Below are 25573 nucleotides of genomic sequence, written 5' to 3' on the forward strand. Positions count from 1 at the left end.
GGGGGGAGGGTGTTTGTTTTTTATTTTGTAGGATAGGAAACTCTAGAAGTTCAGATCTTTTCTAACAGAGGCAGTTTCCAGAATCTTATTTTTCTTTTCAATGGCCCTTTCTTGTATTTTCAGGCATGTGTTCAAATGGAGGTCTTTTTTGTGGTGGTGTTTAAGTTCTAGTTGCAAAAACAAGTTTAAGAAACCTGCTTTTGTAATTGGAGTTTAGGTTCCTATGGTGACTTTAGTAAGTCTGACTTAAATTGGGTGGGGGTGGGGGGAAGGAATCTTAGTAGTTCTGCTAAACACTATTTGCAAACCCCATTATATCAAGGTATTACAGATCTTAAAATGTTGCACATACACAATTTGCATACAAGTTGCAGCTTAGATGTAAAATCAGAAAATGCAAAAGTTTAATGTTAACTTGGTTCTGTGGTGTACATTTAACAAGGAAAGAATGAACAAAGGAGTGCATACTACAGTTGTACGATGTTGCTGTAAGAGTCCTAACTCTTGCATTTTCTGTTTAATTTATAATGTATATGCTCGAACAGGGGTCGGCAACCTACGGCATGCGAGCCAATTTTTGATGGCAAGCGGGGTGGGCTGAGCCACTCGGCTCACGGGGTGGGCCCCTTGCCAGCCGGGGTCCCACTGCCGGTCCCACTCAGCGCCCACTGCTGGCCTTGGGAGAAGGGACTCCAGCTGGCAGGAGTCGGCTGCCGAAGCCCCAGAGCGGTGGCAGGCTGAGCTGCTCAGCCCACTGCCGCTCTGGGGTTCCCGCTGCTTGCCCCTTGCCACCTGGGGTCCCACTCAGCACCCACTGCTGGCCTGGGGGAAGGAACCCCAGGCTGGCAGCAGGCTGAGACCCTGGCTGGCAGGAGCCAGCGGCTGAAACCCCAGAGCAGGAGCGGGCAAAGATGCTCAGCCCACCCCTGAAGCCCCAGAGCTGGGCGGGCTGACCCGCTCAGCCTGCTGCTGCTCTGGGGTTCTGGCTGCTGGCCTCTTGCCAGCCAGGGTCCCCGCCGCAGCCCCACTCACCTTGCTTCCGCTTGGAGTTCCAGCGCAGGCCCCCTGCCAGACAGGGTCCAGGCCTCCGGCCCTGCTCAGCCCTTCCAGCTCCACTCACCTCAGCTGCTGATCTGGGGTTCCAGCTGGTTAACAACTGATTACTCAGAAGCCTGTGTGCAGCTTAAAGTATCCAAATACATGCCACCAGTCATTGGAAAACTCAGCAAGGAAAAGCAAGGGCAAGGATCACACTAAACTAATAAGATCTGCATTTTAATTTAATTAAAGCTTTTGAAACATTTTGAAAACTTTGTTTACTTAACATATAACAGTAGTTTGGTTATATATTATAGACTTATAGTGAGACCTTCTAAAAAACATTAAAGTGTATTACCGGCACGCAAAGCCTTAAATTAGAGTGTATACATGAAGACTCGGCACACCACTGCTGAAAGGTTGCCGACCCCTGTTCTTGAATGTTGCAATACTTGGTTCTTATGTACTGTAGCATTTAATTTCAGAAAGGACAACTGCACAAAAATGAGGTTAGTTAAACAAATTAAAAGGTACAGCACCAAAAGTAAAATCCCTGCAAGCTGCATGGAAACTTTTTAAAGACACCATAATGGAGGCTCAACTTAAATGTATACCTCAAATTAAAAAACATAGTAAGAGAACCAAAAAACAAAGTAGAAGAAGCACTGGGAGACAAAGACATCCTTTAAAAAGTGGAAGTTAAATCCTAATGAGGAAAATAGAAAGGAGCATAAACGCTGGCAAATGAAGTGTAAAAATATAATTAGAAAAGCTAAAAAAGAATTTGAAGAACAGCTAGCCACAGACTCAAAGTAATAGCAATTTTTTTTAAGTATATCAGAAGCAGGAAGCCTGCTAAACAACCAGTGGGGCCACCGGACGATTGAGATGCTAAAGGAGCACTCAAGGACGATAAGGCCATTATGGAGAAACTAAATTAATTCTTTGCATCGGTCACAGTTGAGGATGTGAGGGAGATTCCCAAACCTGAGCCATTATTTTTAGGTGACAAATCTGAGGAACTGTCCCAGATTGAGGTTTCATTAGAGAAGGTTTTTGGAACAAATTGATAAACTAAGCAGTAATAAGACACCAGGACCAGATGATATTCACCCAAGAGTTCTGAAGGAACTTGCATGTAAAATTGCAGGACTACTAACTGTCATCTGTAACCTATCATTTAAATCAACTTCTGTACCAAATGACTGCAGGATAGCTAATGTGACACCAATTTTTAAAAAGGGCTCCAGAGGTGACTCTGGTAAGCCTGATTTCAGTACTGGGCAAACTGGTTGAAATTATAGTAAAGAATAAAATTGTCACACATAGATGAACATAATTTATTGAGGAATAGTCAAGATGGTTTTTGTAAAGGGAAATCATGCCTCACCACTCTATTAGAATTCTTTGAGGGGGTCAACAAGGATGTGGACAAGGGGGATCCAGTGGATACAGTGTATTTAGATTTTCAGAAAGCCTTTGACAAGGTCCCTCACCAAAGGTTCTTAAGCAAAGTAAGCAGTCATGGGATAAGAGGAAAGGTTCTCTCATGGATTAGTAACTGGTTAAAAGCTTGGAAACGAAGGGTAGGAATAAATGGTCAGTTTTCAGAATTGAGAGAGGTAAATAGTGGGGTCCCCCAGGGGTCTGTATTGGGCCCAGTCCTATTCAACGTATTCATAATTGATCTGGAAAAGGGGGTAAACAGTGGGGTGGCAAAATTTGCAAAACTACTCAAGATAGTTAAGTTCCAGGCATACTGTAAAGAGTAACAAAAGGATTTCTCAAAACTGGGTGACTGGGCAACAAAATGGCAGACGAAATTCAGTGTTGATAAATGCAAAGTAATGCACACTGGAAAACATAATCCCAACAATACATATAAAATGATGGGGTCTAAATTAGCTGTTACCACTCAAGAAAGAGAACTTGGAGTCATTGTGGATAGTTCTCTGAAAACATCCACTCAATGTGCGGCGGCAGTCAAAAGAGTGAACAGAATGTTGGGAATTGTTAAGAAAGGGATAGATAAGATAGAAAATATAATATTGCCTCTATATAAATCCATGGTATGCCCACATCTTGAATAGTGCGTGCAGATGTGGTCGCCCCATCTCAGAAAGATATACTGGATTTGGGAAAAGGTTCAGAAAAGGGCAACAAAAATAATTAGGGGTATGGAACGGGTGTCGTATGAGGAGAGATTAAGACTGGGACTTTTCAGCTTGAAAAGAAATGACGGGGGATATGATAAAGGTCTATAAAATCATGACTGGTGTGGAGAAAGTAAATAAGGAAGTGTTATTTACTCCTTCTCATAACACAAGAACTAGGGGCCACTAAATGAAAATAATAGGCGTCAGGTTTAAAACAAACAAAAGGAAGTATTTTTTCACATAACACACAGTCAACCTGTGGAACTCCTTGCCAGAGGATGTTGTGAAGGCCAAGACTATAACAGGGTTCATGAAGCTATCTAGTTCTTTTTTTGGAGGATAGGTCCATCAATGGCTATTATCCAGGATGGGCAGGGATGGTGTCCCTAGCCTCTGTTTGCCAGAAACTGGGAATGGGTGACAAGGGATGGATCACTTGATGATTACCTGTTTTGTTCATTCTCTCTGGGGCACCTGGCATTGGGCTGTTGGCAGACAGGATATTGGGCTAGATGGACCTTTGGTCTGACCCAGTATGGCTTCTACCCCTCAGTTTTTAATGAAAAAAAAACAACAACCCATGACTGTAGACTTTGGGGTTAACAGTTAAGCTGAGGCTAAGCAATAAAATTCTCAGCCTGTCCTATTTTCACACCTAAAGGGCACTGGTAAGCCAAAGACTAGCTGATGTCTGTTAATATTCTGTGACACTCCGTTGTCTGATAGCTGTGTGTGCAATTTCTCCCCTGAGGCTTCTTAAAGCTAATTTTCTTCACAGTCTCAAGAACAAAGTACGTTATTTCTGTAGTTTTAAATACAAAACAGCTCATCATAAATGGCTCAGATTTTCCTAGAAAATTCACCTTTTGAATGCGACAAAGTAAGGAAAACTGTTTCAGCTCAAGAAATTTCCTTTGGAAAGTGATGAGCACCTGGAAACAGAGTTGTAACTGACAGCATTTTACTCTCAACCATATTTACTACCAGTGCTATAATAAATAAGTGATTTTTCCACACCCTTTTTATTAAAATACCAAGTTACAACTACTTTGACAGTAAAAGTTACGAGACTATTTTAAAAGGAAAACATGAGCATTGGAGTGGGAACCTGCATAAAATGAGCACTCTAGATATGTTGTCATCAGCAATCCAAATTTTATCATTAATAAGAAACGAAGCAAAAATACAGAGTGCATGTGCAACTTCTGATGCTTGCTTAAAAATGGCTTTAAAATGGGTCTACTCTACAGAAAATGGAATAAATATTATGAAAGCTGAAGTCTGTTTAGGTTTGATAGAGGAGGGGCCATTAAAACAGTCTAAATCCTGACAGATTTACATAGTGCATTCAGCGAAGAGTCCTGTGGCACCTTATAAACTAACAGATGTATTGGAGCATGAGCTTTTGTGGGTGCATTCAGTGACTCGTTTAAAAAAAAAACAACCCCCCCCCACTGATTGACCTTTGGAGCAACAGTGAGTTAAAACTTCTTACATGCTCTCGCATACCTAGTAGTAAACTCTTGAAAGGTGATGACACTGCATCACCTCTGCAAGGGTGGACTTTCCAAGGGGAAGAGGAACTTATGGGGAGACGCTGCCTTTTACCAGTTTAGCTGAATTTGGCCTTGGTTGTACAATCTTAAAACTAGGCTTTTAAAATCTCAGGTATTTAGATAATTTTAAAATTTCTATTTATAACCATAAGCCCTGTAAATATTTCTACAGCATTTACACGGCCTCTTCTGTGTAAACAATCCGTGAGAGAGGCAGAAGTTAAAGATCCCATGACTAATACAAAATAACCCTTGCCCCAGCTAACATTCTTAATAAAACAGGTTCTAATGTCCAAGGCTGTATAACCTATTGTTTATACCTACAATAACAGTTTCTCCCTTTACCTACAGTAACTGTATTGCTATCACTTAAGTCAGTATCAGCTGAAAATCAGCATGTGAACTTTCAGCCTAAAATTAAACTCCAGAAAAATTGCATTTATAATCACAGATTTTTAACTATAGGGATTAAAAATTATCTGACCTATTTTGATAGCTTTTCATAGTTCATGTTTCTTTCCGTAGTTTAAGGCTGTGGCTACACTTAGCACTTCAAAGCGCTGCCGCGGTAGCGCTTTGAAGCGCTAAGTGTAGTCAAAGTGCCAGCGCTGGGAGAGAGCTCTCCCAGCGCTGTCCGTACTCCACCTCCCTGTGGGGAATAACGGACAGCGCTGGGAGCAGCGCTCCCAGTGCTGGGGCTTTGACCACACTGGCGCTTTGCAGCGCCGCAATTTGCAGCGCTGGAGAGGGTGTGTTTTCACACCCTGCTGCAGCGCTGCAAATTTGTAAGTGTAGCCAAGCCCTCAATTTCACATTCAGCTTACAGTGCCTTTAATGCTGTAGCGAATTCTTACGGTGCTATGTGGTGCTCTTGTTTGGATTAGCCATCTCTGGAAAAAGACACTTCTTTCTCCAGGTACTTTTTCTAGGGGAGTGATTTTTAATGGTCTTAATTGATGTCAAAGCTTCAGATAAAAATGCATAGTGATATTTAAAAGTTTACAAATGTCTGGTTTATGAGCATGTATGCAGAGTGGATAAAATCTATTTTTAAAAAAAATGTGATTTTTGTTAAAATGATTTTTTCATTGGAAGAGTAAACCTGTTTTAAAATGAAATTGAATTGAATATAAAATATTATAAGGCCTAAACTTATTGTAATCTCTTAAAATATTTAAATAAAAAAATATGCTGAATCCATGAGCCTCTATCAAAAACTGAGTGAATTAAAGACACTGTTTCTATATAAAGATCTTTACCTATATAAAGACAGATTATTCTAACTTTTGAGGTCAAGCTTTGTAAATATGGCATGATAGGTCAGCCGAAGTAACTTGTCCTCGGGTCCATCTAAACTAGAAATACTACAGCCGCCCAGCTGCAGTACTACAACTGAGCCTCTGTAGCACGGTAGTATAGACACGTAGGCCTCGTCTACGCTGTGGGGGGATCGATCTAAGATACGCAACTTCAGCTACGAGAATAGCCTAGCTGAAGTCGACGTATCTTAGATTGACTTACTTTGCGTCCTCGCAGCGCGGGATCGACGGACACCAGTCCCCCGTCGACTCCGCTTCTGCCTCTCACCCTGGTGGAGTTCTAGAGTTGACGGAGAGTGTGTTCAGGGATCGATGTATCGTGTCTAGATAAGACGCGATGCATCGATTTCCCCAATAGATCGATCGCTACCCGCCAATCCGGCGGGTAGTGTAGACATACCCTTACTACAGCAACAAAACTAGTTCTTAGAGGTGGTAGCTAGGGTCAACAGAAGTCTTCCATTGACCTACAATGTCTACACATTGGGGTTTAGGTTGGTTTAACTACGTTGCACAGGGTGAGCAATTTTTGGTAGCCCTGAGCATTCTAGTTAAGCCAACTTAACTTTGTAGTGCAGATAAGCCCTTTAAGAGACTCTCATTTTCAAGAGACTTAGACGAGTAGGAACTTAAACTCTAGTCACTTTCACTTAAGCATATTTGATATTCCTGGGGGAATTCTGCATCACTGTGCATGTGAAGAATTCATGCCCCCTGCAGATTTCTTTGCTTCCCTGCAGAAAAATGACTTCTGATGAGGAAGCAAAGGGAAGCCGTAAACACGGTCACACGGCCCTTCCTGCAGTGCAGGCAGGTCGGGTCAGGCGCCTGGGGCAGCCGGTGGAGACATAAATCACTGAATGGACGAGAGGGCTGGGCAGTCATGTGTTTGAGAGAAAAACACTGTCCTTTTCTCCCGCTATTGTGGCATCCTTGGCATGGAGGGGCGGGGCTTTGGGGTGTTTCTGGGGAGATAGGTTTGTCCCCTCAGGCAGAGCAGAATGTAGCAGCCTGCCTGCTTGTAAATTGTTCCCATTGTTTTTAGTGAATTCCCACAGGAGTATAAAACAGGTGTAAAAATTTTAAGGCTTCTTACATTACCAGAGTGGTGTGAAGGACAGTGTGGCCTTATAAATGCTTATGGTGCTTTAGTGATTAGAACTGGTATAAACTTTTGGACTGAAAAAATTTCCTATCAAAATTTGCTCCAAGAACTGTTTGCTACTGACCTTTCTGGAGATGGTTAGTAGCCAATACAAATTGTGAGTTTGAGTCCCCAGCCCTCACTTGCTTTTCAGTTGCCTAAGATGTAACACTAAGGCTTTGGCTACACTTGCACTTCAAAGCGCTGCCGCGGCAGCGCTTTGAAACACTAATTGTAGTCAAAGCGCCAGAGGTCTCCCAGCGCTGTCCGTACGTCTCCCAGCACTGTCCGTACTCCACCTCCCTGTGGGGAATAACGTACAGTGCTGGGAGCCGCGCTCCCAGCGCTGGGGCTTTGACCACACTGGCGCTTTGCAGCGCTGGAGAGGGTGTGTTTTCACACTCTGCTGCAGCGCTGCAAATTTGCAAGTGTAGCCTAGGCCTGAGCATATGGCTGCATATATTTGTTGATTAAACCAGAAGTAAAGGGTCAATACTAGCTACATTACTATTAAACAGGGGGTGTTTGGGAGATCTCCTTCAATGCTCCCCACTCCCATTTTTCATCCATTGTATTATAGTTTAAATAAATTACCAAAATAATTGAAACCAGCATGATTATGTTGCATAGTTTTAACAAATAAAATAGGCAGAATTTTGCAGAATTTTAAAATATTGTGTGCAGAATTTTTTATTTTTTTGGTGCAGAATTGCCCCAGGAGTAATTTGAAAGTTTTCCCAGGCAGACCTGAAATCAGTTTAATTCATTGACTACAGTTTTAATAAATCATTTGGTTTTAAATGTGAAACATCTTTTGATAAGAGGAGTTTAGGAATCCAAAACACTTAAGGTTGTTTTGTTAAACAAAAAACCTATATTGTTTTAATTCCAGTTACTATCCTAATGCACCTTGACAATCATGAGCAAAAGTTAATTATCTAGTAAATAATGTATTAACCATTTTCTAACCTACTAAAATGTACAATTGAGAAACTGAAAAGAAGTTAAATTGCTTAAATAAATGTACGTAGTTATAGTACTCACATTAAATTTGGTATATCATTTTCTAGTTAAGAGGAAGCCAACATTTTAATGGTTATATCAGAGTGCACTTTTTTAGAAAATAACTGAAGTAGAAATGGAAAAGTTGATTAAAATTATTTAAAGGCTTTCCTCTTGGTGACTTAAATCTTAAGTCTTTGGCACCAATCATGTAATAATAGATATCTAGGATACACCTCTACCTTGATATAACACTGTCCTTGGGAGCCAAAAAAATCTTACCGAGTTATAGGTGAAACCGTATTATATTGACCTTGCTTTGATTCACTGGAGTGCGCAGTCTCTCCCCCACCCGGAGCACTGCTTTACCGCGTTATATCCAAATTTGTGTTATATCGAGTGGCGTTATATCGAGGTAGCGGTGTATATGCTATTCTGGGTTTCTTACTAAAAATAAATTTACATGGCAGCACACATTTCCCATCTTCAAGGCCTATGGAAGTTCTTGCCTTTACTGTCCTGGAAAGTAGTCATTCTAGTGGATGTTACCAGGCTTGGGAAAAAGGCCAAGCTTGTTGCTCTGTCCTTTCTCCCTGTTTAACTTTCACCAAGATACAGTGCTATTTAGAACATGCTCAGTCTCCTTCCGAAGGACCTGTCGGTTTTGTGTGTGATGTGTGCTGGACTCTTAATTTAATGGGGACCTTTCTATTCAAGAAAACTGGCAACCTAACCTGTAGACTCTCCATAAGGATTGGGAGCACCTAAGTTTGTAATAGCTGGATGACTCAGCTTGCCAATTTTTTAGATGATGATCAAGGCTCATGCTCCCTGAGTGACCAGTGTCCAAAAGGATAATTAAAATTGATTATTGGTTTTTTGTGTTTGTAACATTCAGAATGATTACTTAAAGCCAGAATTTTCAAAATCTTAGGACCACAATTGCTGTGATTGCATGCAAATGGCCACTTTTAGTCAATTGTTCAGGTGTGTAAATTCATGGTACTGTGAGCCCAAATCCTAAAAATCCAAACCCTGATTCTCCTCCACATCCCCCCTTTTTAGGCTGAAAATAAACTCAGCATCTTATCCATTATTTACTGATTTTTCACTAATACATGCTCCTCTTCTGGATGAAGATTGTTGATTTTATGCTACAGCTGTTTGACTTTGTAAGAGCTGAAGATCTCTGTGTAGCTCACAAGGTTGTCTTTCCCTAGTAGAAGTTGGTCCAATAAAACATATTGCCTCACCCACCTTGTCTCTCTAATATCCTGGAACCAACACCACTACAACAATGCTGCAAATGAGTTTATAACAGTTTATTTGATGAAACTTAAAATTTTTGATTCGTAGGACTGCGCAGTACCAAATTGAGTTCTCATGGGATGTCTGATATATGGTGGGTGGACATATTGGACTGAGACTGACAAGCCCATCTTAACTTTGATCTCTATGGCCCTTCCCATCCCCTCTCTGTCCCTGTTGAATGTGTAATAATTGGCTCACACATTCAGTTTAAAGTTACACGCTTTGCACCTTGCACCCTGAACCTTGAACTTAAAAGTGCAGTTGTGGACTTTGAATGTACTGTCCCTAGATTACATATTCAAATATATCTCACACTTAATTTTCCTAACTTTGGATCAATTTTTTGCATACATTTTCTCTTACTCTAAGCAGAAAAAACACAGTATCCACAGCAGTCTGAATGTTGCATATTTATTATTTAAGGTGCACATACAATGCTTAATTTGTGCCAGGGCTGAGCCCCTTGGCAGTTCACAGCCCCGGCACCTCTGGGCTTGTTGCATCAGTTATGAATATTAAAAAAAATTGGTTGATCCCCAGCACCTCTTTCATTACAAATTAAGCACTGTGCAGATTTAACACAGTAATTAGAAGTATTGGAAGTGACTCCATAGTTAGTGTTGCTTTGAGGTTTGTATTTACAGTGAACTAAAATACATCTTTCACATTTGAGCAGTTGAATTTAGTCATCAGATTTCATTGAAACTCTTCAGGAAGCAAATAGATTTTCTGTAACCTTTTTTGTCAAAGGTTACAACAAAGATTTAGCACAGGGAACACTTAAAAATGAGCCCTTATTACTATTTGGACCTGAGTTTTTAAAAAATTTGGCCCCAATTCTTGGGGTTTTTTTAGTTCTCTAGGTAAAGAACCACAATAGCTCCAAACGTCTCTAACAGGCTGCTTTTAAATTTTTTAAATAAAACAAAATGAATCCTGTTATAACCTAACTAAACTCCCTGAAATGTAGCCAGTGGAATTGTCAAGTTCTTCTAGTTCAGAGGTGGGCAAACTTTTTGGCCCGAGGGCCACATCTGGCTGGAGAAATTGCATGCAGGGCCATGAATGTAGGCTGGGGCGTGGGAGGGGCTGCGGTGTGCAGGAAGGGGCTCAGGGAAGGGGGTTGGGGCGCAGGAGCGGTACTGGGCATACGAGGGTGCTCAGGGCAGGGGATTGGGGTGCAAGAGGGGGTGCGGAGTGTGGGAGGGGGCTCAGGGCAGGGGGTTAGAGTGCAGGAGGGGTGCAGCAGGGGGCTCAGGGCAAGGGGTTGGGGTGCAGGAGGGATGCATGTTGCAGCAGAGGGTTGGGCTCAGGGCAGGGATGCAGGAGAGGTGTGGCAGGGGGTTGGGGTGCAGGAGGGGTTCGGGGTGCGGGCTCCGGCCCGGCGCTGCTTACCTGGAGTGGCTTCGAGGTGGCAGCAGCGTGCAGTGGGGCTAAGACAGGCTCTCGGCCAGCATAACATGCCTGCGGTCCCTGGGGGAGGAGGGGCAAAGGGCTGTGCATGCTGCCCTCCCTTGCGGGTACCTCTCCTGAAGCGCCCATTGGCCGCAGTTCCCTGTTCCCGGCCAATGGGAACTGTGGGGGACAGTGCACAGAGCCCTCTGCTCCATCTCACCCCCAGGGGCTGCAGGGATGTGGTCCTGGCCACTTCCAGCAGTGGCACGGGGCCTGCGGTGCCACTGGGGTGGGCAATCCTGCGGGTCAGATCCAAAGCCCTGATGGGCTGGATCCAGCCTGCGAACAGTAGTTTGCCCACCCCTGTTTACTTCCTTCTCATTTTTTTACACTTCCCAGTGTTTCTTCTTGATTTGTTAACTGTGTTGCTTTAACTCTTAGCACTCCTGATCTTGGGAAGTTGGGGAGGCAGTTGTTGGGGAGGGGAAGGAGAGAAGAGGCCAAAGCATGGGAGGAGACTCCCCAGGGCATTGCTAATTTAAATTCTTGGCATACCCCAAGCAGCAGCACTATGAAAATATTTTCTTTGCACTGAAGCAGTGGCGTATGCAGGACTATCCATGGTGGTCCTACCATAGCCCCTCAGTACTTATGGGGGGTTGAAGAGATGGCATTGGAGGGGTGAGTGGGTGTCTCAATTGATTGAAAATGCTCTTGAGCAGCCTTAATGTAACTTAGTTTTCTTTGTGTAGTATAAAATAGTGCATAAACATAAGGGGGTGTATTAGTTATCATAGCAGCTAACTTTAAATTTCCTTCGTCTCTTGTTCACTTAAATTCTCAACCCTATATTGCATAGAACAGTTATCGTTAAATATTTATTATTTATATTAACTTGCCTCTGCTATTTGAAGCCATGTCAGATAATCAACTGGTAAGATTTATATATTTATTTTCCCTTCTCTAAAACATGCACTGATAAATTTCATTGCATTATTTGACAAAACTATAGGCTTCAGATTTACTGTGTCTCTGATAGGTCTGCAATAGAGGTCTTTAAATGGGATGCATAGTATTTATGGGTCACCAAGAGGCTACTTCAGGTCTTGTGTCTCACTTAATTTAAAGGTATTTTGTTGATGATGCTTGAATATGCAAATCTTGTGAAATTGTAAAGCACTTTGCTTGGAACGCTGAAGGTCCATCTGATATTTCTTTGGGGCACTTCTATTACATTCCAGAACCCCTTTTTCAGACCATCATTATTACATTTTGTATTTCCTGCTTTCAAACAACCACTTTAATGTTTACATTCTTAGTATTTAAATTTGAAAGAAATTAGTTGTTAGGTTAAGTATTTAGAATTGCCATCTTTGTTCTTGGTTACTGAACTCGGTCTTTAGCTTTCCAAAGCACATTGCAGTATCTTGCCCTACTGTGGTTCCTGTGGAGCTATTAATGTTCTAAGTAAACACAATCAGTACAGTTCACTTTTTAAGGGGTGAGGAAGATGTTTGCTAGTTTACTCTGACATGTTTTTCTGGTATGTGTATCTTATGAATCCCATATATGGAGCATTGCATTGCACTACATATTTTTTTCTTTACTTTCTTTACTTTCAAAGTCCCATGCAGAAACTTCATAAAGTCTACTCAAATTTTACACTTTTCCAAAATTATGGAAATACTATTTTCACGTACCATTTGGATTAGTATTTGGCCTTTGAAACCCTTCTCACTATATGGCATAATTGATAGGGCACCAACAACGTGCACAAAGAAATTCCAGCTCCCTGGATCAAAGGGCTAGTTAGTCCCAGAAGGTCATGTGCTAAGTAGAAAAGCAATGTAGTGGTGTCAGTTTTTCTATAAGGGAATAAAATGTTTGTATTTAAAATGAGGCAAAATGATAGCATAACATTGAAGAAGTGCTAATGTTAATCCAAGTAAGCCTAGTGAAATATGATTGTTGTGAATAATCAAAACATTTGAGAATTATGCTATGCGAAGATTTAACCACAGAAGTTTTCTATGAAATGCATATTTAGTGAAGTTTAAAGTTAGAGGGGAAAAGATGTGTGAGGTAATATGTTTTACTTCGTTCACCTTGTATGTCTAATATCCTGGGACCGACACGGCTATAAGAACACTGCATTTGTATTTCTGAACTAACAAGTAATTTTAGTGTTAGCTAATTTTCTTTGCCGTAAAAACCAGTTAGTGCATCTTATGTTTTGTAGGCTTCTCTCCCCCTCCCCCCCCCCCCCAAAAAAAAAAACCAAGAAAAAACCCTTGAGCAAATATAAACTATTCAGACACTTGTCACTCCAAATTATGGAAAAACAACTAGGAGTCCTTGTGGCACCTTAGAGACTAAGTCGTTGGTTTCTACTGATACAGACTAACATGGCTACCCCTCTGAAACCAAATTATGGAAGCTGTAATATTGGCTATTGGTTACATCACTTGCCTTAAGTATTTCCTGCTGTGCAGGGTCTGTTGTTTTTAGTTTATTACCATCGATTTTACCTACACAGTGTAGGAGCAGGGATGGGATTGTGTGGAATGAACTAAACTTTCTGGAGATTGAATCCAGGTCACTTGGCTAGCATCCAGATACTTGACAATAATAGGGAAAGCAGCCAGTGAACCTTTTTCATTCTTTCTGTTCCAGTGAACTGAAACATAGAGGCAGGGAGAAATTTTAATAAATGGAATTGCTTTCTGTAAAAGAATTTTAAGTACGTGTGGGGGGGGGGAGGGGAAGAGAGAGAGATAACACTACTATTTTTGATAAACATCTTGTTTTAAAGCAGCTGGATTCTCATTCTTGCCTCCTCCAATACACTATTAATTTTGCTTAATTTTTTTTGAAATACTTACAATAGCTTTTCTTTGGTGATTGTAAAGTGAAGTGACTTTAACAAAATAAACTATCTTGATTTAATGTTAGAATAATTACCTCGTTGACAGAGAAAATTGTTGCTGGTACAGCATGCTGACAACTTTTTACTAGACATTTTGCACCTTATCAGCCTAAAACTTTCTTTACTGATAGCCATGCTATGCAGAACAGAGTAGTCCACACTATACTAATTACCAACTTATGGTATCTGTCTTTTTACAGAAGATGCAGACTACAGTGCCTTTGGTACGGATACTATGACAAGGAAGAAAAATGTCTTATCAAATGTGTTGCGTCCGGATAACCACAAAAAGAAACCACATATTGTCATTAGCATGCCGCGAGACTTCAGACCGGTGTCGTCTATTATTGATGTGGATATTCTCCCAGAAACCCATCGCAGGGTGCGACTTTACAAATATGGAACTGATAAACCACTTGGATTCTATATACGGGATGGCTCTAGTGTCAGAGTAACACCACATGGATTGGAGAAAGTACCAGGGATTTTCATATCCAGGCTTGTTCCTGGAGGCCTGGCTCAAAGCACAGGCTTACTGGCTGTTAATGATGAAGTACTGGAGGTAAATGGAATAGAAGTCTCAGGGAAGAGTCTTGATCAAGTTACAGACATGATGATTGCAAATAGCCGTAACCTGATCATTACAGTAAGACCAGCAAATCAACGAAATAATGTTGTTAGGAACAGTAGAACTTCTGGGAGCTCAGGTCAGTCTACTGATACTAGTCTTCCAGGTTACACACCACACACTGTGCAGAACTTCCATCCAGAAGAAGATGACAGTGATGAAGATGACATCATTATTGAAGATAATGGTGAGCCACAGCAGATTCCAAAAGCTGTCCCTACCAATGAGAGTCTGGAATCATTAACGCAAATTGAACTCCTTCATGACTCAACACAAAATGGTTTCATTCCTTTTAGTGAAGTAAACTTATGTCATTCAGCAGGCAGCGTTAACATGGAGTATGAAATACATGATCCAGACAAAAAGTCCTTAGAAGATGGGACAATTATAACATTATGAAACTGCCTCAATGGTGTATTTTACATTAACTGAAGATGCCATACAACTTTTAATTTTGCTTGATGTATAATGCAATTTATACCTCTCAACCTACCAGTCCTTAAGACCTGCAAACAAACGTAAGGAAAAACAGTAAATGCAGGAATCTTAAAATTATGTGGGCTGATTAATGTCAGTTTTATAATTCTGTAATTCCATGTAAATATTTTTTAAGGATACAAGGTAGATGACCCTGGCTGTGATGGGACAGCGGTAAAATGAAGGATGGTTGAGAGGTATTGACCGCATGTTTACTTATACTACTGGTTTTAAAGAGTAAATTTCCATTACCATGTGAGGTGGATCAGATAGTGAAGCTTCATGTCTAATCCGAATTTATGGTCATGTGAGTTTACCCCTTAATGACACAATTATCTTAAAATTCTAATGTGAAAGTCTTACTAGTACTCCTCTTGTACCTTGAGGACCAGTTCTCTTCTCTTAGTTTACAGTATTGTATAAGGTTGTCTTATATGCTGGGCTTAGTCACTACCTGTAGTAAATGACATTATGTAAATGTCTAAAGAAATCAAATACAAAATTAATAGGATGAAAATAACATTTTACCTGATTACCATTTCATGCTCCAAAAATGGTCATGTTAAAAGAGATCAAGATTCTTACAAATGAGAGGAGAGTTATTTGAAATTGATGATCAATGAACAGTTCTGTCTTAATATTAAAAAAATTATTATCCAGCACAGGTTAGAGCAACTTATCACTTGATTTTGTTTTAAAAGATTTAGGCTTTGTAAAACTAACTTGAAAACTTGTGCTATTACAACTTCAAAATTTATAATGAACTAAATTATAAATGCTGTTTTTTAACATGCCACCCCTGGTAGCGTATCTTATTTTGAATATTACAAAACTGCTATAGGAAAAAAACAAAAATATTGAAAACTAAAATCCTGATGCTGCAAACACTTAAGCAGGAATGTAAATTGACTCTCATGAATAGCTGAATATTTCATTGACTTCAGTAGAACTACTCATGTGGTTTGTTTGCAGCATCAAGGGCTAAAATTGTATTTGTATTTAAGAAATAAATTTAAGACATAAAATTGTCTTCAAAACAAAATTAGTTAGCTGCTAATAATGAAAATCTATTAACTTTTAATACATTAACACAGTTAACTTTTTATACATACAAGCTAAAATCTTGAAAAATAGCCTTGTGAAGGTGGAATTTTCAGGTGTTAAGTTCCTTCAGACTGCAAGCCCTGATGGAATACAGCCTGGTTAAAGTACTTCAGCCTTCTTGACTTGTGAAACTTCACTCTAATGGAAAGTGGTGTTAGCTACATTTGCAATTTGCTTATCAGTTTTGTATTTATTTCAGTAAGGATGTAGCTTCTTAGCAGAACAAATTTCTATGTAAGATGTGAAATTCTACAGTCAGGAAACTGACCTCCTCTTGAGGTTCTTTCCAGCCCAAATTTCTATGATTTCTAAAGAAACAAGAACAAAACATCCACGTAACAGTTTGACTTTAAATGAGAAGAAAAGAAAGAATTAACAACAGGTACTCCTGGGGAAATTCTGCACCAAAAAAAAAAAAATAAAAAAATTCTGCGCACGATATTTTAAAATTTTGCATATTTTACTAATCAAAATAACACACTATCATGGCAGTTTCAATTATTTTGGTAATTTATTTCAAAATACTTGTCAGCAAGTATGTATAACAATATAGACAACAAAGAAGGCTCAGGAAATTTTTTTTGACAAATAGATTCCTTACCATGAGTATTAATACAGAACTTTGAGTAACAATTTATTTAAATTACGATACAGAAACGTATTTCAATGCCCCCAGGCCTTTGCACTGCTTCTGAGGGGTGTCAGGGGTAATGGAAGAGCTGAAGGGGGAAGTAATTGCTGGGAAGGAGCCTGGGAATGAACCTGGAGGGTTGTTAGGTGTGGGTGGGAGAAGCATGGAACAGATTTTTATTTTTATTTTTTGTGGGGAGGGGGGTGATTGTTAGGGAGTTGGGGAGTCTTCCCCATGCAGATGCTGGCTGACCCCTTGCCTCTCCCATTTAATCAGGCACATCTGCCCTGTGTGTCCCTGCACCCCGATTCCCCATTCAGTTAGGCATCTCTGCACATCCCTGTGTTTCCCGGCACCCTCCCTCAGCCAGGCATAGCTCACCTGTCTCCATGTGTCCCTGCATAGCCACTCCCCCATCCGGCCCTGCACCCCCACACCCTGTTCAGCCAGGCATTGCTCCCGTTTCCATGTGTCCCTGCACCCCTGCTCAGCCACCATCCCCCCCGCCCCCATCTCCGTGGGGCCCTGCATCCCCACTTCCATTCGGCCCCTGGCACAGTGCGGTCACCCCACTAGCTCCTGTACCCTGCTCTGACCATCCACTCCCGCTCCCTTCTCCCCATATCCCATGCCTCTTCATGTGGCCCTGCCAGCAGGAGCCTGTGAGGAAGGCAGTTTCCCTCTCCATTGCTGGCTGCTCTAGCCTGTGAGCCTGCTGCCCTCTCCTGGTGCCACCTGGTGAGTGAAAGGTGTAATTGCAGCTTCCCTTTGCCTCCCTGTTAGAATCTGCTGGGGACAAAAGTGCAGAATTCCCCCAGGAGTAAATGTAAATTTAAAAATTGATTTTTTTTAAACTTATTTTTTACCCATGCTGCTGCTGTTTATTTAGGGCATGTGTCTTACTTTAAAACTGGGTTTGGTTTTTATTCCTTCAGCAATGGGACTTCTTTCCTGTATCATGATAGTGTGCGTTCACATGCCTTTTTATTTACTTGAATGTATTGCAAGTAATCAAAGTGGTAAAATGCACTTGGATTAAGAGAAGAGAATGAGATCCACAGATACAGATGAAGATAAACTAGTACCCCACCTTTTTTTTTTCATGTAGAGGTATAACACTTTCAGTGGAACTGTTTTGTGGATCTAATATGGTACATTAGTAGTGTTGTGGCTTGGATGTAAGATAAGCTATTAACTTACACATGAGCCTGGCACCTGAAAACAAGTTACAAGATATTAATTTATTGCTTAAACACAAACACTTCAAGGTAGTATGCTGCTAAACTTCTGTCCATTACCTAATTTTGAATGTTTTTTACTCATAGCATATGCATTTTGGGTATATATACTGGTGTTAAGAACTTAAGGAAATTTTTAAAAGGGCATATAGTGTGTAAGTGCTCATGAATTTCCACCATGAAGGATTAACAAAAGTTTTTGTAATTAAAATGACAGACTGCACAATATGTAATTGCATAACACTGCAATTACCATAAGAGAGACTTTCTAAATATCTTCTGTCTGCATCATACCACTCGACAAATTATTACTAAATATTTTAAAAATCACTATTCCAGGATAATCAACTGTTGAAATAAATGGTTAGTTAACTTTATATATAAAATGGTACTAGGTTCAGTATATTTTTAAAGATGATACATATATTTGCCTTTTATATACTACCTCTTAAAGTTAGGTTGTTTTTTTTAAGAGTTAACATCTTTCAAAATTTTTCCCTGGAGGGAGAAAAAAAATTCAAGGCTTGACTATTTTGTACTGATTTTAACTGTAAAATCTAAAATTATGCATGACTGAAAATATCAAGCTGCTGTCAATGCACATTCTTTTATGTATTCAGTTTCCTAATGCATATATTATATTTTAATCCAGATTTTATAAACTAATTTATATCCAAATTATTTCAAAATGCATTGGAATACCAAAATTCCTTTGAATAGTGTTAGACGGATGTGTACATGCACAATAAAAGCAATCTGTCCCTCCTCTCTGCTGGCAGTCTGAAAACAGATTAGCCTTTTAAGTGCACCTTATTAGAAAAGAGAGCAAATGTTGCTGAAATTAAGATACATTCACTTTGGATCTCTGTTATGGTATCAGTAAAAGTCAAGCTTAACTGTGAATCATATGTTCTTCCACGGTTTCAATACATTTAGGACAGTGTCCTCATGAGCTGTCTGCAACATGTACTTTTGTGAATATTCTGTATTTTCTAATTAAATTTTACTTGCAACTTGATTTTTATGCAAATGAAAATTTGTTTAAAATGTCAAATATCAGTATTTTTCTTACAACTTTAATGTATAATGTACATTGATATCTCACTAAATGAACTTCGATTTTACAAAATCAAACTAGCTTTAGCTGTATATTAGTCTTATATTTTTACAGACGAATAATAAATGGATATAGAAATATAATTGCTTTTTTAATTACTTTGGCAAGTCAGAGAATCAAGAGAATTTGTATTGTTCTAAAATGTGAAAACATGGATACATTTCAGGCACAGTTCTCAAAGGACGCTTACTATGTACATGCTTTTTTTGCCACCAGAGTATCAGCTAATTTTATAACCCTGTTAGGATGGAGAAAACTGACCAAGGTGCAAGAAGATGTCCACCTTTCCTCACCTGGACTGCATTTATATCCTGTACCTATAGGGAAACACACAAATGCTCTTAATACACCTTCTAGATAGGAGTGAAGGCTACAGTCCTCACTCAGCCATGACTTCGACGTGAAAATGCATGACATGCCCAGGCCCACTATAATTATACTAATTACAACAAACATGCATGGAGCACCTGGATCAGCATGTTGCCCATCAGAAATTTTTTTTTTTGAGACAGATAGATATGGGTCCCCTTCTTTTTTTTGTCAGCTGCACAGTTGTAATTTGTGGCTCTGGGCTGTCTGGAGTAGCACTGTACAGTAAGTTCTCACTTAACATCCTCCTGCTTAACGTTGTTTCGAAGTTACGTTGCTGCTCCATTAGGGAACATGCTCGTTTAAAGTTGTGCAATGCTCCCTTATGTCGTTTGGCTGCCTGCTCTGTCCACTGCTTGTAGGATTCTGTGGAAGAGCAGCAACTTTACAAGTGAGCATTACACAAGCTCCTCTTCTCCGCCTCCTCCCCGTCCCTCCCAGCTCTTCTCCTGCTACCAGTGCTTAGGACTTTCTGGGAGGGAGAGAGGAGCGGGGAAGTGCTGGGAGGAAGGGGGAGGAGTGGGGATGCAGCGTGCTCTGGAGTGGGGTAGGAAGAGGTGGGCCTGGAGTGGAACAGGGATGGGAAGAGGCAGGCCTGGAGCATCCCCCGGCAAAGTCAGCGTCCGTTCTTCGGGGGGGGGGGGGAGCTGCTGCTGCACAAGGTGCTTCCTAGAGTCCTTGCCTGCAGCAGGCTGTGTCTGTATGGGGTACCTCCCAACCACAGCACAGTACTGTACAGTATATAATGTCTTTTGTCTGCCCCCAAAAAATTTCCTTGGAACCTAACCCCCCGCATTTACATTAAATCTTATGGGGAAAATTGGATTCGTTTAACATCTTTTCACTTATGTACCTGAAAAATGCAACTTTAACTACAATGTTAAGTGAGAAGTTACTGTATTTGGTGCTGGTGTGATCGCTGCTGGAATACTGTCGGGTTCTGGTGACCACAATTCAAGAAGGATGTTAATATATTGGAAAGGGTTTGGAGAAGACTCACAAGAATGATTAAAGGATTAGAAAACATGTTTATAGTGGTAGTCAAAGAGTTCAATCTATTTAGTTTTCCAAAGAGAAGTTTAAGGGGTGACTTGATTACACTTCATAAGTACCTACGTGGGGAACAAATATTTGATATTGGGCTCTTCAATCTGCAGAGAAGGGTATAACACGGTGGAAGTTGCAGCTAAATAAATTCAGACTGAAAATAAGCTGTACATTTGCAATAGAGTAATTAACCATTGGATCAGCTTACAAAGGGTTGAGGTGGATTCTCCATCAGTGACCATTTTTTAAATCAAGATGAGATGTTTTTCTAAAATTTGCTCTAGGAATTATTTTGAGGAATTTCTCTGGCCTGTGTTATACATCTAGTCAGACTATTATCACAATGATCTCCTCTGGCCTTGGAATCTATGAAACTATATAAAAGGCCATCTGGAAATACTTAACTCTCAAAAATGCTGCCTTTTACAATCACTAGGGGGCTTTATCTTGATTCCATTGAAGCCAGTTGATTCAGGCCCTGCAAGAACTTGATTGTCGTATCCTGCCATAGCAAGTATTCATATTGTGAAACATGGCCTTCATGTAAATTCCACAATCTGGACTTAGTCAACAATGCTTTGTCTCTATATGACAGGTTGGAAGCTGAATAAAATGTGTGTTCAATATCCCCTTATCAAAGAGAAGCAATGGACCATAATAAACTTTAGAGTGTAAAGGTCCACTCCTGGATTCTGAGTGCATAGGATGTTTGTGATATAGCAGCAAGATTCAAAAGAACCTTATACTCAGTTTGTGTGGAAGGAAGGGAGCAAGTTGGAGGAGAGATGATTAAAGTGGGAGAGAAGAAAACTTAGTCTGCTGAAAATTTGGAAGTCCATTTACTGCTCTCTTAGCTATAAACCTGATCAATAACCTGGGGAGTTTTACTTAACTGTGTGAGATTTTCAAACCTATTAAAAGTATATTCTCTTGAAATTGTCACTACAAAAATCCACATGTCCAAGGCAGCGTTTGTCCACATATGAGGAAGAGAAAGGTAAGTTTTTAATAACCAATGATACCAAAACTTGTTTGCACTAAATTTAAACATTAAATATGGGCAAAGACGTGTGTTACATGTCTCATTAAAACACTGCACCACACCTAGAAGAGATCTTCATTGCAGAGTTAGCTTGGCCTCTAACTAATCTCCTTCCCATCCACATGCCCTCTCACCTGGGCTTAGTGGTGAGAGTTGGCCAGGCTGGGGATATGGGTTAGAGCCCAGTTCTACTTTCACTTGGGCTAGCAACCTGCCTACTTTGCAGTAAGGATGCAGACTAAATCATTCTGGTGCTGACAGTCTTCCAGTGTTGTGCTACATCCTGGTCTGTTTTCCCAGAAGGACAGAGCAATTCTCCCACAATTTGGTAAGAGAGAATCACAGAGTGGTTCAGCTTTCTGCAGCACAAGGAACCATAGCGTTTTATCCCCAGAAGTCCTAGCAACATACTGAGTTGAGTGCAACACCATTGAAGTCACAGTAATTTGGGTATGGCTTTGCAGTGTGGCTGTTCTCACCTGGGTTAGGCTAACCTAGGTGCTCGTCCCCTGGGCTAACTGTAGTGAAGACACTCTTAGATTCTTGTCCGAGGCACTTGCCAGGAGGGAAAAACATCCACTCCCCAGAATGTGATAGATAGAAGCAGCTGAACTGTACACATATATATATAGCAGAACTGATTAAACAAAAATTGTACTTTTTCTGCAGTCACAATAGTTGAATCTCTTTCATGTAGGTTGAGAAACCTAATCTCAAAGGAAAATAAAAGCATGTCACTCATCACTACAGCCACCTCTAGGGTGGAACACAGCTGTTGAGTACATAGCAACACATAAGAGAAGGGCGGGGGAAGTATCAAACCAAACTGCAGGGGGAATTTAAGCCTCTCTGTTTATAAAACAGTATAAGGATACTTCCAATGACAGTGGCCAATATCTCTCTTTTATATATATGCTGAGATTAGTCTCTCAGCCCCCTGTTTTTCTAGACCCTACAGCATGAGGTTAGAGGGCCATCCCTCTACAAAGAGCCCTTAACGGTTAAGATGCCCAAATCTACATCCTTCTCATGACTCTATGTGGATGTGAAGATTCTGCACCTACAGTGGATTTTACATCTTGTATGACAAACTTCCATTCAAGGGAAGAGTGCCATGTATTGTATCATCAATATCCATTACTGCTTATTCTTCCCTCCAAATAGCAGTTGAACTCACCCAGGCTTAGTGTGAGATAACATGATCACAATGAGATATAGGATTCAAAGTTTTATGTGGTAAGTCTGCAGATATGCAAACTTATTAGGATTTTCAGAACTTGTCAGTGTTGGCCTAATTCTATTCCCATCTGAAGTCAATGGGAGAGCTATTAACTTCAGTGGGAGATATTTGTGTTATCCTATAATATTAGCATGAAGAAATACATTATGTAATAAAGATGTTATGTTCTTGGCTAGTAGTTGGAGTAGATTAATAACCAGGTATATGAGGTAGCATAGTTGAGTGCTTGGAGTACGATATGCTAGCCAAGCCTCAGAACTCAAATCCCTTATTATGCAGCCTTGGGCAAATAATTTATTTTGGTTCCCCATCTGTGAAATGGGAGATAAAATCTGTCTCTCGGGGTTGAGGTTGAGCAGTGATTGTACAGTGCTTTGGAAAAGTGGTATATTATCTCATTAGCCCAATACAGTTATAACATACTACATTAGAAACTTTACTAGTACCACATAACCTCCAGATCCTATGCAGTTACCTCAATGCCTGAAAGCACAAGGAAATAGCATGCATTTCTTCAGGGGCTTAGATAGTGACTAAGGCCTGGAGCATGTTCTACATAACCTTAAATACAAAGCTTATATAACACAGTGTATACATTGCACCTATGTTTGGTTTCCACATGAAAACACTTGCTGTCCTTTCCCTTGCACTGTGTAATGACGTGTTCATTACATTTTCTTTTGAACACCCAGCTGCTGCTATGAAAACTGTTTTGTTTTCCTTCATTTACATAGTCTCAAACTTCTAATGACTCATATGCAAACAACTGAAATTCCTCTCTTCCTCTCCTCTCCAGTCACTTTGGGAATAGGGTGTGTGGGAAGGAGCTGGGGATGGGAGGTGATGAGAATGGAGAGAAAAGAGAGGTTAGATTTCCTGACTTCCAGTCCTGTGCTTCAACAACAAGCTCACGCTGTGTCACTACAGAAGAAGAAGAAAGTCAGGACTGAGTTACTCTCACAAGCAACTGTTATTCATGTGATCAAGCTTTTGCTGCTGACAGAAAGATGTGATGGGCTGCAGGAAGTCCAGAGAAATGTGCTTGATGTGAATGACATGTAGATCAGTTAAAATAGCACTGAGGTTATGCTGGATAGTGACTAGGGTGGGTAGGCAAGCAGAATGTGGTGGTGTGGTGGTGTGTGAGGTCACATTTACTGCACAGTGCAGCTGCCTAAACTTCATAAGCCTTTTTATCAGCAGGGAGCAGAAACCGATCCAGAATGATAGTCTTCTGGTTAGGGCCCTACCAAATTCAGTTATGAAAAACACATCACAGACCATGAAATCTGGTCTGCTGTGAAATCTGTATAGTATACGGTAAAAGCACACAAAAGACCAGATTTCATGGGGGAGACCAGCATTTCTCAAATTGGGGGTCTTGGCCCAAAAGAGAGTTGCGGGGGGAGAGGGGGGCGTTACACGTTTATTTTAAGGGGGTTGTGGTATTGCTACCCTTCCTTTTGTGCTGCCTTCAAAGCTGGACAGCTGGATAGTGGCGGCTGGCAGCGCGCCCAGCAGTCGCCCACAGTGTCCACAGCAGCAGCAGTAAGGCAGTGTGGTGGTAATCCCATACTTCATCATCTTACTTGGTGGCTGTGGCCTTCAGAGCTGGACAGCTCTGGAGCGGCTGCTGCTGGCAGGCACCGGCACACAGGCAGGGTGACAATACCATACATGCCAATACTAGCTTGTGTGGTGTTAGCAGCTGTGCTAACACTGCAGCCAGCTGCAGCTAGCAGCCCCCAGCCAGCAGCTCCTGCTCCTGCTGCCCCTGCTCTGAAGCAGCAGCCACTGCCAGCACAGCACAGAAGTAAGCACAGCAGTACTCCCTTTGGGGGTCCCACCCCCCAATTGCACAATTACAATTATTTTTAAATTAAATAACTAAATAATCAAAAAATTTATGTTTTTAAAATCCATGAAATTGAATGAAAAAAAAATGAATTTTAATGACCCAAGATTAAGTATGGTGATGATGGTGATGATTCTGATGATGGGGGGGGGTGTTCTGGGGGTCTCTCTGTTTTGATTTTTTTTTTTTGAATTTATTTTTAAATATTGTAAAAGTATACAGAGCAATGTGGCTGGTCTGGTCACTTATTGTCCTAATCTAAATGATCCCTTGTTGAATGGTTGTTTGCCAGAATGGTTGTGTAGTGTATATTTTATTTAATATATATTATTAAATGCAGCTAAAAGTTAGGTGATAGGGTTTCTTTCTTCATTAAAAAGTTGGAAGTTAGTTAAAGTAATGAAGATAAAAGAAAAATAAGATGATCTTATCAATGCATGACTGTTCCCTACAGTTGACTGTCAAGTGTGTTTGTTCAGTGTAGCTTTAAATAATTCAAGTAGTGACTACTCCAATTTCCTTAGATACTACTACTACTAATAGTTTTTTTCATTATTAATATTTTTCTTTTTTTTCTTTCTTTTTTTCCTTTTTTATTTCCTACTCCTTTCCCTTTCCTCTATTCACTATATGCCATCTTGACACAAAGCTACTAAGACTTATAATCTGTGAGATTCTGAATAGGTAAAAAATCAGCTTCAAAGGAAAAACTTAACAGTTCCAAATCTTTTAAAGCTTCCCACTTAACAGTTCCAAATCACAGAATAACAAGCACACAATTGCATTGCATACCATAGCTGCATTGCTTTTCCCATTCTATAATTCATTTGCCTATATTTGAAAATTTAATAAAATCAAAAGGCAATGCAAATTCTTCAAGCATCTCATTTTCAGCACAACAGCAAGCATCTGCAACATAAGTCTAAACTCACACTGGTCTCTTCAACAACACAGAACACAAGTTGTACCTCCAAGTAC

The 25573-nt window shown here is 40.5% G+C and overlaps 1 protein-coding gene across 1 annotated transcript in view; it reads left to right on the plus strand.

Moving 5' to 3' along the window:
• PARD6B (par-6 family cell polarity regulator beta) overlaps positions 1–19095 on the plus strand; it is a 30846-nt gene extending 11751 nt beyond the window's left edge. Inside the window, exon 3 of the mRNA XM_039497763.1 lies at positions 14048–19095. Within this exon, the coding sequence (XP_039353697.1) occupies positions 14048–14874 (827 nt within the window). The 3' untranslated portion in view covers positions 14875–19095. The remainder of the gene's footprint in view (positions 1–14047) is intronic.
• Positions 19096–25573: the final 6478 nt, after the last annotated feature.

The sequence above is a fragment of the Mauremys reevesii genome, linkage group 13 (assembly GCF_016161935.1).
Source record: "Mauremys reevesii isolate NIE-2019 linkage group 13, ASM1616193v1, whole genome shotgun sequence".
NCBI classification, from domain to species: Eukaryota; Metazoa; Chordata; order Testudines; family Geoemydidae; genus Mauremys; species Mauremys reevesii.